General features: G+C 39.8%; 1 protein-coding gene across 1 annotated transcript in view; it reads left to right on the forward strand.

Moving 5' to 3' along the window:
- The window catches only part of ASXL3 (ASXL transcriptional regulator 3), a 102,559-nt gene that overhangs the window by 48,818 nt on the left and 36,434 nt on the right, over nucleotides 1–17,307 (forward strand). The window contains exons 8-9 of the mRNA XM_026051598.1: nucleotides 12,367–12,484; nucleotides 13,411–13,530. Of these exons, the coding sequence (XP_025907383.1) occupies nucleotides 12,367–12,484; nucleotides 13,411–13,530 (238 nt within the window). The remainder of the gene's footprint in view (nucleotides 1–12,366; nucleotides 12,485–13,410; nucleotides 13,531–17,307) is intronic.

Here is a 17,307-nt window from a genome sequence, read left to right on the forward strand (position 1 = left end):
TGTTGGAAATTTCAAGTTAGGCTAAAAAGAAAATAATGTAGAAAGAAATACGGTTAGGTTGATCTTTTGGGTATTTTTGCTCTTCATTTTTTCTGTATAGTCTGTTCAGTAAAATGTTTTTTAYGTACTGTACCTGATACTGCAGTGCATAAATGAGGGGGTGGGAGGGAATGATATTTTTTCAGTGAGCTGTGATTTTGAATGATTTAGGTTGCGTAAGAAATAGTAAAGCCTGTAAAATTAACTTGAGTATTCCAAGTTAGATATCAACTGCAAGCTTAACAAAGTGAAAACTATCTTCCTAACAGTAYCAAATCACCTCAAGTTACTGCAGATGAAAAAAGCTTAAAAATGATCATTCTAAGAAAAAAAATAAACTATCACCTCGCAATTTTCACTATGTAGAAATTATTTCGGACCTATAAAGACTGTAAAAAAAACATACAACTTTTCTAAACATTTTAGTATAATGAGATGATGTTGCTTTAATTTTCCTCCTAACTGTTCTCTTGGGTATGTGTAACTGAGGTATAGTGTTTCACAGGGTGTGTTATTGCAGAGTTGCTGAATTAGGCCTCAGTTAAGCAAAGCCCGTCCACATCTCCTTCTCAAAACACTTAGGTATTTGCACTTAATTTTTCATGTCTTTTGAATTTAAATGCTCTAAAATAGGGAGACCTCAATCGCCTACGTAAGGTTGTTTTGTACCTACAGGCTTCAAGGACTGTGGAAGATTGTTTAATTAGGGTTTCGGGTCTGTTYAGTCAGGAAAACCGAGCTGTAGGCAGAAAGCAGCTCACTCTGTGGATGCTTGTGAAAAATATGGGSAACTTTGGGGAAACTTTTTCTTTTATATCCATCTGTTGTGCTGTGTGAGCTTTCTTGGGAACAGGAAAAGGACGGAAGGGACGGAGAAAAGAAAGCAAAGCCGTTTGAGTTTGCACTTGTATAACCTGTTTAAACTCTTAAGATTGTCGCTTAGCAGCTGTATAGCACTGAGGATAATTTTAAAAGGGCAAACTAATCAAAGTAGCTTAATTAATATATAAAGTCATAACAATGATGGGAATCTGAAAACATTCCCTAGGGCAGTTGGGGTAGAGGAACATCAGAAAGTTAAGTAATCAATAGTAAGAAATCAGTTTTAATTAAGTAGATGATAATTAGATCTTGTACTTCAGGTTATGAGATTATTATTACAGCTCAGGCTAAAATGTTTTTTCTATGAACAGTATTTTGCAAACGGACATTTGTATCATGAGGTAGTTTAAATGCATTTATTATTTACTTAATAATATTGCAATATAATAATAAGTATAAATAACACAAATGTGTAGTACGATAACAATATAATAACAATATAATGATGTTATTATGCATGCTGCTGATTTGAGTTGGTGTTGTAAGTCTTGTAGCAAAGATGAATAAATTTTAACAGTGATTTAATTTATAAAATTACTGTTGGAATATTATTCTTCTTTCCACTGTCTGTTCTTTCTATTGCATTTATGGATACATAATACATTAAAGTTGTATGAAGAATAGCCTGTAGTTCCTGAATACACAAGAAGATCTAAGCAGCTTTATGCACTTACACTAACTTACTGGTTTAGTTCTAAAGTAACAGAAGATGAACCATGAACATGYTCTCAGCTGCAAATGTTTATGCTCTATAAACACTTGCTTACTGTATATATGTTGTAATGGGCTCTTCCCATTACCCTGTTGCTTTTTTTTTCTATTACTGAAGAGCCCTCACAGTTTGAAAAGTTATATATAGTCTTTCAGTCATTTTTATATGTACTTAAGAACAGTGACTCCAGCTAATTAACTTCATCTTGTGTGTATTTCTCTTTTATTCCATTAAAATTAAAGTGAGAGGCAAGTTGATAGTGTCAAGTACTGCTTGAAGAGTTGAGCTAGAATGGGAAGATTTTCTCTAATGCTTGTGTAATTTGTCAACTCATTTTAGGCATATGTCATTCTGTTTAAACATTTTATGCTGGATTTATTTATGGTTTGATTGTTTTAAAGAATTGTAGAGGTTATTCGGTGTTTAGATTGCAAAGAGTAATATCATATCGTCATGTAATTATCAGTGTTTTGAGGCAATTATCGGTGTTTTTGAGTTCCCATGAGGCAAATTAGTAACCATATTAAATTTCTTGAGCTAAGCTTGGAGGAAGGGGCATTTGCTGAGCTCTGGCTCTTGACCTTGACTTTTCTCAGGTAGCGCTGGGATGGGGACATTCCTCAAGCACTGGGATGGGTGGGGGGAACGTTACCACTCCGCAGGACTCTGGAAAGGTCTGTGACAGRTCAGGCCACATCTCCTCACCTTTCAGACGCAGGCTGCTGGTTTAGCCTGGGAGCTTTCTTGCCTCACCACCATTCCTAGTGTCTCTGTTGGGCAAAGAAATTTTGCACATTCATCATTGAGTATATTTCAGTTTTCATTTTTGAAGGAGTTTCAGTTTTGATCTTGAGTATTTGAGGACAAACAGAATATCTCCCATTCATGTGTGTTTAGACAGAAAAGTGTATGCTGTAGAACTGCATTTTATGCTTGGCTTTCTGATGGCAGGTTTGAAAGATTCCCGTTTCCCTTTTGCTTTTGGGAGTGAGTGAGTATGTGTCCCCTGCTGTTGTTTATCCAGTACCTTTGGAAAAGGAGTGGATGACTTGCTGTCACTCCCATCAGTACTGATCAGTTCCATACTGATTTGCATCATTTTCACACTTGAGAGTTTTGGCACTAGACTCATGTAAGGACATCTTCCCAGGAAAGTACTGAACTACACCTGCATCTGCTAGCAGTGGTCACAGTCTTGTGTGAATTATTCTTGCTCTGGACAAGGCTAACTCAAGTATGGACATCAAGTCATGGCATAGTATCTACCCTGCCTTTCTCTGGTCAAGTTTCTGTTCCATTGACTTGGGGTGATACTTTTTTGGAAGCCTTCTCTATGTACAGATTGGTCTGTCTATCAAGATGTTCTTGGAAGATGTTCTTGTTTCCCAGAAGAAGAACTGACCTCATGTAGGTAACACTGAGCGTGTGTGAAAATCCAGGACCTTGAGGTGGTATTAGTGTCTGGTGGACTCTCATAGCCGAGTGTAAGAGCATCTTGTCCATCAATGGACCATTTTTTTCCTGGGGCAGAGAGAATAAAGAACTCGAAGATGCAATTTAACGATGTCTGGGATGATAGTAGACCTTCCAGACATGGAAGAAAAGCCTACCTCACTTTTGGCACTTGGAATCAGCACCAAGATGGGTACCCATAAATATTCTTTTGGGAGAAGAGAAGGACACTTCCATTCAGACTCAGAATCTGAATACAGACCAGGACATGTCTGAGACTGTGCTGGGCATCCAGATCTCTTTATAGAGACAGAAACTCCAGAAACAGCAGCCAAGTGGGTTTGGGAGGAGAGAAGCTCAGGAAATAAGGGAATCTACACAAGGTATGTTATTGCTGCTGTTTTGTTTTGTTTTTCCTACTTTGGGCTTTGTCTGCATGCGTGGTGGCTGGGTTCATATATGTGCCACTATTTTATTCCTAAAGTGGGTAGATGCAGTCTTTCATGGACAAAGAACGTACATGATCTGTTCTTGTAGCAGAAGTGGCAACTTCATGCCCCTTTTTACCATGGCTGCTTCTACAAAGCTGCAAAACCCCAAGCAGTAAGAGAGCTGTGGGCACGTTACGCTTTGGCTCATGTGTTGATTTTGAATTACAGGACATTAGATCTGTACAGTTCCAAATGCATTTCAAGCTGACTTTCTAGCACAACCATGATTATTTAGAAACCAACCTACAACCTGAAGGCACAGAAGATTAAATTGCAGACCACAGTGGCAAACAGTGTAATTTAGCCCTAATTTGTCCGACTTACCAGGACTACTTCATCAAGGGTTTGTTTACTTTTTAAGGCCGAAGCTGTCAAAGTGCCTGCGTGGGCACTGAAAGTAGAATCCTGAACTCCCTTGATGCTGGTGTGGATTTGCTTTCCTTTCTTCAGCTCACATGCACTTCTTGTCTTGCTATGAGAGAAGAACAAGAGCAAACTCACCAGTCTGGCCCCCATCACACTCATTCTGTCAGCACTTCTTTCCATCATAACAGTCAGAGGCAAGGTATCTTGAAGCACTTTGCTGTCCWTAGTAATCCATTTTTTTGTCTGTATTTCCTGTCCTTTGGCTCCATCGAGGAACTGCTCACTCCTATATTCTGATATAAACATCGTATGTGCCTGCCCCGCTTTCCCTTCTCTTCTGCCGAAGAAATGAAGGTGACAGATCATGATGTCCTTATCACTTACAGCCTGAGCACAGGGCGTCTTCCGGAAAGCCTTTGAAATTCCAGAATGAACTAAGAGATGATTCTTGCACTGAGTTCCTCAATGTAGAGAGTTTGTTAAATTATCTCTGGGTCTGTGTTAACCATTTTTTTATGTTTCATTTCAGATACTACAAGTTTATCAAGGCCACATTTGGAGAATTCTGGCTCTGTAGCTGAAGACTTTGATCAGACGTTTGGCAACGTAACTGATGATTCTTGACAAATTTTGCAGTCAACAAATGGCAAAGAAGAAAGGCACGTTGCCTTTTCACTTCTAGAGAGACTTGAGAAGGGACAGTGGAATTTACAAAATGCATTCAGGAAAACGGAAGTTGCAAGATGCTAAACTAAACTGATTTTCTCATTGCCAAGAGAAGTCTAGGGACAAGGACAGAGAAGCCATGCCAAGGAGACCGCATAATGTTGAAAAGAAGCTGCAAGAGCACGAGTGCCCGCAGGAGCTCTGCAGGGAGCCCTTGCATGGCGCGAAGGCAGGCTGCACGGTATGTCCCTCCAAGGGTCCCATGCACGGGCAGCTCGTAGCCGCTGCTCCACACAGTGCCCTGGTAAGACGCAAGACAGTGTTCTTGGGACTTTCTTCTGGGTCATCCCCGTGGTCCTCAGGGGAGCCCRTGTTTGTGATGGAAAGAAAAGGGGCAGGAATCTGCTTGATCCCTGGGTTCTTTCTTTGTATTGTTCTTTAATAATTAATTCCTGGTTTCCGGGGAGGGTGTTTGTTTGTTTTCCCCCTGAGGTTGTTTGCGTAACATGATTTTGCAGTTGTCCTGTGTGTTTTATGTTCTAATAAACATGGATTCAGAATCTCTTACTGTGAGAAATAACTAAGAAAAAAATCTAGCAACCTCAGCACGCTACCATGTTGAAACATGGATACCCCTTCACTTTAGGGCAATCCCCCTCATCTACAATGTGTCGTGACTTAAAAGTTACTTTTGATTAAACCCGCCATCCTGAAATARTGGAATTCTCTTCCCAGACAGCAATTGGAAGTTGTCTCTCAGTTCCATTCTGTAGATGCTCCTGCTGGTCCAAAGTCTCTGATGTTCAAGGTGATGGTACTGGTCTAGGTGTAAACGCTGCCATTGTCTGAATGATACCTTGTCTTGACAAATGATAACATTTCTCTTTAAGAAACCTGGTGAGCTAGTTAGGAAGGATTGGTTGCTACTCTAGTATTGATGACATATATCATCACTGTAGATGAGAGGCCCATTTTGCTGAGCTTTGTTGATGCAGTTAGTCTTTGCACATGACGTTACCAAGTGATTTCTCCATACACCAGCGGTGTGTCTGTAAGTGACTGTCGTCTTCTGGACCATGTGAAAGGACTAGGTTTGGATTTCAGTAGTCCAGCATGTAAAATTATACCGGGTAAGCATGAATTTTGCCTTCATTTTCAAGCGTTTCCTAGAAATGATTGCCATTTTCAGGGAATGGCAGGAGTGGGAACAGCTCACGGAGATGCAGAGCTGTAGGGATGAAGGCCCTGCAAAATGCCAAGAATCAGCTTCCTGCAAGGTGGCTCTGGGAACTGTGGGGCAGGTTGCTGGATGTGTGTTTGTGGACATGGTGTGTGGCAAAACCTGAGCTGAAACAGGATTTCTGGCATTGGGGCAGGACAATGCTGCAATATAAATTCCCACACGTTTCTGCAATGATAGTAGGGTAGGATAGTTTAGCTTGGTAAACTAGTCTTGTAGCTCCCCCGTATACTTTGAATCCTATGCAAAATCTGTTTGCAAATTTGACTTAAAGGAAAGTTTTAAGATTTTGTATTGGCATTTGTACCTTTATTTTAGTTTGTTTTTAAGCTGCTGTGCACAAGTGGTTTCCTTGTCTATATGCGCTTTGTTCTCCTAAGAAAGAGATTTCCTCATGAAAGCACTTCTAAAGTTACTGATATTATTAGTTCAATATTATGCAGACACTTTAAAAACAAACCAAACAAACAAAATCCTCTTTTTTGGGGTGGGGGGGGGAGGAAAGGTATTTTTGAGTCAAAGCATATGCCATCTTCATTCCCATTCACATGCAAGTCTGAACAGGTGTCCAGCTCATTGGGAGTTTTCTTGTCCTTCTGTCCTGTTTCTGCTCTTGGGAAAGCAACAGAAAAGGTTTCTTGGCTGTTGGTAGGGATCTGCAGCAACTGAGGTTGTGTTGCTGTACCCCCTGTACAAGATAGGGTGGTACCTTGGCCCACAGTGTGGACACTCACATAAATGCACATCTGTATGTCCATCTCTGCAGCAAAAATATCCAAGGACTTTATTTCCATGTAGGTTAGTACAGAAACAAATGTTCAGCTGTTAATATACACTGTAATTGTTCTCAAATTGCCTGACCACTGCCGAGACTGCATTTTGCTGCTCAGAGAACAAATATGTGTCGAAGAATTATCTTTGTTCCAAGAACAAAAAAGATGTGTCACAAGGCAGCAGAGTGAGGTGGGCAGGAATAGGCATGTATTTTGGAAGTTAGCTAACAAAGTTTACAAAAACAACCTCGATTTCCCAACTTCCAGYATGGTATTAGAGCCCCAAACCACTCTGGATTTCCAAATTATCCGTTTTATACATGTAGCACCAGTGCTCTGCATTTGATCCACAAGACGGAGTAGAAGTAAATTAACTGGTTCTGTGTTTGGAAATAGCACTTTGTATTTTGCAGTTGTCTCTAGGAGAGGTCTGTATTATTATGTTAATTTTACATTTGTATGTTTACAAATGAGTACTTTTAATGTATGTTAATTATAAGAAGTAGTGGCATTGTGAGAATAATGTGTTTGCTCTCCATGATTTGTAGTGCTTACTCTTATATTTTAACTGCTCAGCGAACCCATGAAGCAGGTTGCCACTGAGATTGTAATTTAATAGAGRCATGGGAATTAAAAGCTTCCTTAATTTTACTAACAAAAAGGGTAAGGAAGAGGACAAAGACTGAATTTTATGATGGTGTTAAATGAATCAGTGATAAGCTATAAATCTGTTTCATCTTTGCCRATTCAGGATCCATGACCATAATGTAGAGTTGTTATTTATTTTGTGCTGTAGACTTTTCTCAGCGTATCATAGATCTTGTTCTTCACATGGCAGAACAGAAGAATTCCATAGCTTTATATTTCTGATCCATAATGTGTGAAATTTCAAAGGTTATGTTTCATGATACGAGTTTCAGAACTTGACATTTAGGGAACAAATAGAAATCTGGGACGATGTTGCCGAATGCAACCAAGTATAACATATCTTTGTTGCTAATAACTTAATTTTTAACATTCAAGGATGTCATGCATTTAAACTCAAATGAAAGTGGTTTTCTGCATTAATGGTTTGTCTGTATGCTGCATTGTTTCATTACGAGTTGAAAAGATGTGGGAAAAGAAAATAATTAAAATGAAAYCCTACACAGCAGTAAGATAAGAATGTAGAGCCTGGCATTTTGCTCTTGGGGCTTAGGCAGGATCTGCTGCATTCTTTTGGGGATGTATTTTTTCCCCACAGTTACCTTTTAGTTTATATGGTTTTCTTTCATTCCTACTTCAAGGAAGACCTTTTTATTCTTACTGAAGAGGGTCTGCCATTTTGTCACATCAGATTTTAAAAAAAAAGCCTTTCCCATGTTGAAGGCAACTAAATATGAAGAGGCTGTTCTTAAGAACAGACAGTGGCGTTTGTGAAGCCTCCAGCAGACTGTTGCGCGGGGGGAATGGACACTCTCCCAAAGGCCTCTCCCCTATGACCTCTTTTTAAAAATCATCTTGAAATTAGAATATTACTGTTAATTGTATCTTCTGTTTTTCTTTTGCCATGTGTCTTCAGAATTTGGGTTTTCTTAATACTCATATCTTGGTGTTATTTTGAATTCTTTGGATGAAACTGGGTTGAGAGATTACTTAATGTTTTCAGCTTTTAAACAAATGCCTTAAACAAACTAATTATGCCAGACCCTGCCTAATGACCATGGCAGTGTTATTCAACAGATGGTCACAGGTTCTGTTTTACGAATAGGAATATTGAGAGTTCTTCATGCTCATTAYGTACAAGGGATTCACAGATGTACTCTAAGAATTCGCTTGTGAAAAGCTGGACGTAAGTACTATATTTTGGTGATGATTTTGAGAAAGGTTTTAATGTTTAACTTGCATACCATGTGATCTTTCGTTTTCTTTATTTCCTTTATTTATGTGCTGTGCAGGCAGAATGGGGGGAATGTGTTACAGATGACTTTGGCAGTGATCAGTTCTTCTAGGAATTTACAGCTTGCAGCTTTTTTTAACTCAAGCATTTACCGCAAAGTGATTGAATGCATTTGAAATGTAAACATGGAAGCTCATCTTTTTAAGAAAAAAATAYGCTTTATGCAAGATATTATACGTGCTGCATATATTTCTGTGTTACTTTATAGAATAGAAATAAGTTTTTATCCTGTGGCAGAAACCTTGTCTCTTTCCATRGACAGCCCAGCTAGTTGTATATCTAAATATGCAAGAGATGCAATAGGTTATGTCTGCAAAAACTGCAGATGTAGTTTGTGTTAGTTAATGTCTTTATCTCCACAATGAGACTTGGAACAATTTTTCTTTGGAATAAGTTAAAAAAATTCTTATTTTCTTCRGTACTTATTACAGATTTGACTTGTCTACTCCTTGTTTATTCCCTTCACCCAAAGAGCTACACCTAGAGATTTATCTGCTAATGGGGACTAGGAAAGCACTAAATGAGCCTGGTAGACTAAGGCCTCAATACAGCAAAGCAGTAAGTGTATGTTTCACTTGGAGTAATCCCATTGACTTCCAGGCTAAGCAGAATTAATCTTGGGCTGCAAGATTCTTGTCTTATCCTATGGTAGTCTTGTATCCTAAAATTAATACCCCTCAGGCTAAGCGCGGAGCAGTTATATATTCCTCCTTGGCAGCGACTGCTCACAATGCCCTTGGTTTGTACTTAACTCCTTCTGCTGTTCAGCTTTTCTAAAAACTAGGCTTCAGTCTGCAATTTCTTGGTTGCTGCTAATGTTTTTTTGCACAGGCTTGTGTCTCCTGGATCGTAGACCTGCAACTTTAAATTAGAGTTATAGAAATGCAAGTGTGATTARCTGGAAATGGTCTCTCCCACTAGACAGGATGAGTCAGCAAAGCCACAGCTATCTCTTTACTACCAGGAGTTAGACTCTTTAATTTGTATTTTATTTCCCTCCTGCCGTGCCTTATATCTTTCTTTTGACAAATGAGAAGATGGAGGGGTGCAAGGAGGAGTATTAGTCTACTTGCTGGACAYGGCACATTTCATTGGCACTTTGTATTAAAGTTTTGACATAGCTTTCAATGTCCACCTTGTTTTAAAAGATATTCTCTCCCCATGCGTGGGTCCCACATGGTGATCTGCTCTTGACGTTGTTCTCAGAATCCCAGAATGGCTGAGGTTGGAAGGGACCTCTAGAGAYCRTCTMGTCCAACCCCCTGCTCCAGCAGGGACACCCAGAGCACGGGGCACAGGGYGGCATCCAGGCRGGTTTGGAGACCTCCAGAGAAGGAGRCTCCACAGCCTCCCTGGGCAGCCTGTGCCAGGGCTCTGTCACCCTCTCAGTAAAGAAGTTCCTCYTCACATGGATTGTTGTGAAAGCAGAGATGGGCAGAGGGACCAGCAGTGAAATAATGAATGTTACAGGGAAAAAGAAAGAAAACTTCAAAGCAACGGTGTGTCTGAGGGGAGTGTCCTCGCGAGGGTTGTTTCTCACCTCTCGAGGTGCCTACCTGCCCCCCGAGCCGCTCTAGCTCCAGGCTGGGCTGTGCTGCCACRTGAACCACTGTGGCCACCAGCCCCTGGCGGGGTTATGGGGTGCTGACAATTTGTCATGGCAAAACGTTCATTGTTGCTGGAAGTGCCAAAACTACAGCCGGCGCTCCGGCTCCACCGCGAGTGGCCCTGCTGTGTCTCGGAGGAAGGTAAGTGGTCCTGGGCGCGTTGTGCTCCCGCTGCCCTCGCCGCAGCAGGGCGAGTGCGGCAGCGCGCCCGGCTGCGCGCACCGGCCACGAGCGGGTCGGGAAGGCCACCGGGGCCTCGCGCCTGAGTGTGAGGCACCACCTGAACCCACCTGCGTTTCACTGCGTGTGGAAACCATAAAGATGGTTTTTCCATAAGGGGCTGGCAGCAAAGTTATGGCCTCTGCTCGGCGTCGGAGTGATCCTGCAAGGCCACTTGCTGAGAGAGACAAGTTTTAGACTGGGAGGCCCTGGTGTGTCGTTTGGGCACCAGTGAGGCCCGTGTGTTGTCCTCTGCGGTGTGTCACACGGACCAGGCGGACACCCCAACAGCACAAGGGCTGGGTGGTGCGTCCGGCGGTGCCCAGGCACCGCACCGCTTGCCTCTCCCTTCCCTTGATTTTTAAGGGACTGTTTGTTACTGTCTGCGTCACGTTACTGCTCAATAAGGGTCACTGGATTTGGCGCTTAGCTTGGCAGGATTGGGCACTTAGCAACAGTTTGGGTAATTTGGGGTATTATTTGAGAAATGTTAATATTTTGGAATTTTGTGCCCACAAATGTGACTGTTATTGCCCAAAAGCAGTATGAAATCTCCATCTCAAAAATGACAAAAATACAGTTTGTTCTTCATTGCTTTGTGCTTGCCGCTTTGGGTATGTGCAGTCTGACCAGCTTCTTCTCTTTGTTTGATTTCAAGTGCTGTAATTTGCTTTTTACTGTGCAGTGCTTATGTGTCTTTTAAGAAGTGTACTATAAAAGGGGTAAATCGATGAAATAGCTTTTGTGTGGCTCCCTGTATTTTATATTGTAAAGTGTGTTATTTAGAAGAGTAGAGTGATATTGATTTATTTTCCCAGAGGGTTTCTTTGACTTAGYTATGGGAACATTTTGGAAAGATATTGCAGATTAATTGAAGTTATAGACTAAAATGTATAAGTCATCGGTCATTCATGCTCATAAACCTACAGAGGTAATTCATACCAAATACCCACCTTRTTGGTATAGTATCACTTTAATAAATCCCCCCGAAGACCGTAACACAAATCACAGCTATAAAAAGAGAGCGCACAGTAAGATTAGAGAAGAACAGACAGGATGATGTAAGAGATCAGCATTTAGCCCAACCCATTCTGATTTGTTCCACAGTTTTAATGTTTGCAAATCTATTAACTGGCAAATGTTCATATTTGTATATAATAGGACTTTTGAATCAGATAGCTTTTTTTTCCATATAAAACAGTCTACCAGGTATTTGCGATTTCTACGCTTTAAATATTTTGTATTATATTATCAGCCCTGTATTCAATCCATTTATGAAACACAAAGCACTCCCATTTGTAGAGATTTATTTTTGTATCGTTTTTCCCCAGATTTGCCAGAACACCGTCATGTTCGTGTTCTGAAGGTTAATGCCCAAAGTCAAGCAGACAGAAGCCAAGTGCTGCAACGTTTCCAAGATTAGGACTGATTCCCTTCACAAAAATAAATGATTCCTGCCATGTTCAGTGATTTTGTGCAGCACTACTCACGGCTCAGTGAGTGCATCAATACTGTAGTCCTTACATGCTGTACATACTGATGACACTCTGTGTTAACTTGATTGACTGAGCAGTATACTGGAGAGGATGCACCTGCAAGAGATACACAGACATATATTTTTATTCTGCTTTTAAAGCATCTATTTTACTTTTTTTTTTTTTTCTTGGAAGTCTTAGTTGCAAACTCCATGGGCAATCATGTTGTGCTGCTAAGGTAGAGCAAACAGTTATATGCTTCTTTGTTGTCAGAACTGTATTGGAAAATGATCTAAGGTGCATCTTCTTTCTTTTTATAACCAAAAGCCTGATTTATGTTTTAAAGGAAAATGACATAAAGGGGACGAGTGTGAAGTCTGGCAAATCAGTAGCTATGTAAATTATGCTTTAAGAGAATCAGTTTAATGGTAGAGAAATGTCTCATGCAATTCATTTATGAGCAGTATTTTTGTTACATTTTTATGTTTTGTTATCATTCTTGTAGGCTTTAAGACAACAGCAGAAAAGAAGAAATGGAGTCTCAATGATGGTAAACAAGACTGTTCCTCGTGTTGTTTTGACACCATTAAAGGTGTCTGATGAGCAGTCGGATTCACCTTCAGGTAAACAGCTAAAGGACCGCTCGAAAGATGAGCTCTTGTCACAGAGCCTTCCTCTGAATCAGATACGCAGCAGACGGGATTGGGAACTGCTAAAAATAATAATTCCATGATGGCTTTGTTTAATGTTCTTTTTTTTTTTTTTTTTTGTAAAATCTGCTGACTTCAGGATGGAGATTTTTCTTTAATTTTAATAAAGAGCTGAAGAGACATAATAAAATTGACAATTGAAAATAGCAGCAACTTTAAAGGAATGCAAAATAACATTTTGTTGGGCTGTAGTGGAGGACCACATGCTGGTATTGAATGTCATAAAAAGGAGGGGGGGRAAAAAAAAGGCAAGCTTTTCTGTGAGCGTGAATTTGTGTCTCAATTCTGCATTGCAATCCTGGGAATCTTTTGTTAGCTTTTCTTGTTGTGGTACCATTCTTACACCACAGTGTAACCCTGACCTTTAGTTCTGGTTGTTAAGTTGCTTCATTTTGAGAGATTCCTACATCTGTGTTTAACGCAGATTGGCAGTTGGGTTCACAGGCATAGCTCTTTTATGAAATTTATTTCAGAAAGAAATTTGCTTTTTTTTTTCTCCTTTAGATTGCTTCAGTGCCCCATAACTTAGTGTTTAAATTATTTTTAAAGATACCTCCTGGGCATTAGAGGAAAACATTATTTTTATTAGATCAGTGAACATTTTTATTGACTGCAGTGTTCAGTAAACTTTAGTTTTCACCACTTAATTGATTTATTGAGCTTTTACTTCCATTTCCTCTGGTGATGAGGAATCAAATTGTAACCAGAAAATTGTGACTTTTCAGCCAGTAGATGTCATTTTTTTTATTAATCTTCTTTTGTTCTGTGAACTGTGTGTGTGTTGCGGGGGAGGGAATGCATCAGTTTCACATTTTAGATTTTTGTTTTCTTTTCCTAAGGGTCTGAATCTAAAAATGGTGAAGCAGACGGTTCTGATAAAGAGATGAAAAATGGGCAAAAGTCTCCAACTGGAAAACAAACAAGCCAGCACTTAAAAAGGTTAAAAAAATCTGGTTTAGGTGAGTAAAGCTAAAATAACTCTTTTATCTGTTATTGTAATATTGTTATTTTTGTAGACTCTGTGTCCTCTTTAGAAGTTTTATTTCTCAGGCTTATCTGTGTTCTTCTTGAATTCAGGAGATGACTCTTCCTGCAGCAAGTATTTTTCTTTATGTCTTCCTACAAAATCTATAGGGCTAACTCTCCCAGGATGCTTTTCTGTCGTTCCTTTTTAAGGTTTGACAGCCCTAAGTAACTGCGGCCCGTGGTCATTTAGTGCTTAGCTTCTCATTGCTGCATTATGCTCTGGGTTTTTTTTTTTAACCAAGAAATATTCTTTCTTGCCGTTGCATATACTTTTACTGCCAAAGCAAACAATTTTCTTACATATATATCTCACAGAAGATGACCTTCTTTTCTTCAAATGCATTTTTCCATGTCATACTGACATTATCCTTTTTGATTGATTTTCTTTGTTGGTTGGACTTGTTTCTTCAGTCGTATCCTTAATTATTTTGAAGCTATATCTCTAGAGATAGTCAATAAAATTTCTGTTTATTATTTTCCACATTTTTCAKCAAGATTCACGGACGATGATCTGTAATTAATAAAGAATTTTCTCTGAAGAAATGATAAGAGTAAATTCTTAATAGCTCTGTGTGATCCGCCGATTTTCTTGCTCTGCATGGAATATAATTGGAAAATTTCCCTCAGGAATAGAAAAAGTAGTGTTCACACAGACTGTTGTCTTAGCTAAGCAAAGCACAATAATTATATAACTGCTTTTTTATCTTTACAGAGGACTTTTTGCATTCAGCAGACCGCTGAACCATTTAGAGAGATTTCATAATGTGACCAAATTGGAGAATCTTTTTGTAGAGATTGTATAATCCTAAAAATTATTGAATGTCTTTCTCTTTGTTAATAGTTTTTTTTCTCCTTAGTAGTGACCTGACCTTGTCATATTTATTACATAACAGTTCTGTAAAATGAACTTATGATACTTTATTTGCTAAATCACACAGTTTGTTAAATCTGCTWTAACCAGTTCCTAGCCAACTGCTTCATTCAAGCTTTATTGTTTTCCAGCCTCCTGTGAAATTATACTTTGATTTCATATATAATCTTCCTGCAGATTATTTTTCAGCCTCTGGGAGATAGGTCGTACTCTATGTTAATCTAATGACATTATCTAAACCTGAAAATCTTCTTTACGATTACAATGTTTGTCATGCAAACATATGTCCGATCCTAGATGATTTCCTGTAACTTTCCTCTTGAATTGCTGGAGATACATACTGTGATATATCGATTCCTCCCCATGCCCTGATAGCTCATCAGCTTTTGGCCTCTGACACYGTGTATAGAGCAGATGAGTTATTTTTTGTGTGTATGTATTTCAGAAAAAAAAGAATCCTCTTGCRTTTCTGGGGCACAATCAGGGCTTGGAAGGCTGGAGTCTTGCTCACGGTTTAAATGTCTCTGTATACTGGTGAAATGCTTGCCATACGGCACAGAACTTCCTGGGATACTACCCGAGCAGTCGTTGAGCATCTCTGAGAATTGTCCAGGATCCTATATAGTGTACATTTCAGTTCTGGGCATTGTTCACTTCTCTGAAACACTGCATATTCTATTTGGTAGACTTGCTGGTCATCAATTAAATACGGCTCCCTCCCCCCACCACCACCTTTACTTAAAAAATTCTTTTGACTGTATGATTTCCACTTATTTCCTATTTTGTTTTTTGTACTTCAATGTAAAACCRTGGGGCTTCCACCCCTTTCACAGCTGTTGGAGACTAATCTTTCCAAGCCTGTAAGTTCGAGTTTTTCTCTCCTTTCATCTCTCATTTCTGATCAGTGGTCCCTCCGTCTCTGAACCACGTTAGCAGCTGTGCAGGAATTCACAGCGTCTTTCTGTGTAGGATCCCAGTGTGGCAAACACTGGCCCCCGGGCTTGCACCCTGCCTGCAGCTTCAGTCTCTCGGGGTCACGAGTAGCCCTGCAGCAGCTGCCTGCTCTCCAGCTCCCACCAACGGCTCCGTGCTCTTCCCAAGCCTTTCCCTAAGTGGGATCACCCAATGGAGACCTGCAACAAAGGTCCTAGCGCTGATTTGTATCAAATCCCTGATTTGTGTCTTAGAAAGGGTGCAGGAGGCAGAATTTGCTGCCCTGAAGAGATTTTTTTTTTCTTTAAGTATAGCTATTACATACATGCTCAGTGAGCTAATGGCCTATCATCCTAGGAGTAATATACATTTCTCAAGCAATTTCCTCCACAAATTGATACAATCTCTCTAGTAGCCTGGATTACTGGTAGGAGGTCAGATAAATCAGCAGAAAGATGTTACTACCTTTGCAGTCATGTAGTTGGTTTTATTCTGGAACGTCTGTGTGTTCCATACAAAATGTATTTTTTTTTCCATAGTGTGTGATATATTAGATAGGTTGAAAAAAAGTCACTGGAATTTGGAATCTATCTGTGAGGATAACGGGAACTGGTATTCTGTATTGGTTAAAAAAAGGAACATATATATATGCATTAAAATTAGATACATCATACTGCTTGTGTTACACTTGGGGATTGGGTTCTTTTTGCATTTATATTTAGTGGGTTGAACAGATGGTGAGGACAGTTTATTGCGATGTACTCATTAAAATGAGCGCTTCTTCCACACAATTGTCCTTTATAGCAGGCATTCATTTGTTTGTAATGGAGTCTTTGCTATATTCAAATATAGTAGGTTGGAAATATGTGTTGGAAAAGGTTATCTTCTGCTGAGTGCAAAGTAAGCCTTGTCTCATTCAGTTAGTACTGCCTGCTAAAAGTAGCAGAGAATTGCAGGAATGTTTGTGGGAAGCTGTGACTGAGGGGGAGCTTGCAGAAGTTACACATTTGCTGTAGTTTCTTTCTTTTTTTTTTTTTTTTTTTCATTTTCTGTTTCATTTGTTTTGTGGATGATGTCACAGCCTTTCAGAGAAGACCACACTATAAGCTTTTAAGGAAACTAAACCATAATTTTCATAAATGTTACTGTTAAGTGCCTTGTAGCATTTGAAGAGTCCCTTATTATGAGTCTACCCAGACTCTTCTGTCTGTTAGATATGTCTGTACTTCTTGAATCAATTTGAACCTTGCTGAAAGGTCCTGTGTGAATGCCAAATGCTATCGTTGCACATAGCAGCGGAGTATTTTTTCCAGTTCCTTTCCTAGAGACTCTGCAGGAAGTTGTACAGATCAAAACCTGGAGGGCCTGGARTTTTTCAGAGTCTCGTGTCTGACCACTTGTATCGCTGACTTGTTCCAGTTTCAGACTGGATGCAGTGGAAGGAACGAAGGACTGTAACACTACGTATACAACCTCGAACAGACAGCAGAAGTTAATTGCTCTTCTAAGGGCTTTAAAAATATCTTTTAAATCATGGAATGGCTGAGATTGGAAGGGACCTCTAGAGATCGTCTAGTCCAACCCCTCAAATCCAGTCCGCCCTTCAAATCCAGGCGGATTTGAAGATCTCCAGAGAAGGAGACTCCACAGCCTCCCTGGACAGCCTGTTCCAGGGCTCTGTCACCCTAATATTATCATAGAAATAATTTTTAAAAATGGTGCCAGAAGAGACCTCCTGTGTTCATCTAAACTGTTCACCAGTCCTACGCCAAGATCAGTTATACATCTGTCATTCCTGACAGATATTCTTCTAACCTATTCTCAAATCTATCTAGTGAGAGAGACTAATGTCTGCCTAAGGAATCCAATCCAGTGTTTCCTTAGCCTAGGTAGCTAAACTTTATTT

Source organism: Nothoprocta perdicaria, unplaced genomic scaffold, assembly GCF_003342845.1.
Source record: "Nothoprocta perdicaria isolate Ctin4 unplaced genomic scaffold, notPer1 scaffold_77, whole genome shotgun sequence".
Lineage (NCBI taxonomy): Eukaryota > Metazoa > Chordata > Aves > Tinamiformes > Tinamidae > Nothoprocta > Nothoprocta perdicaria.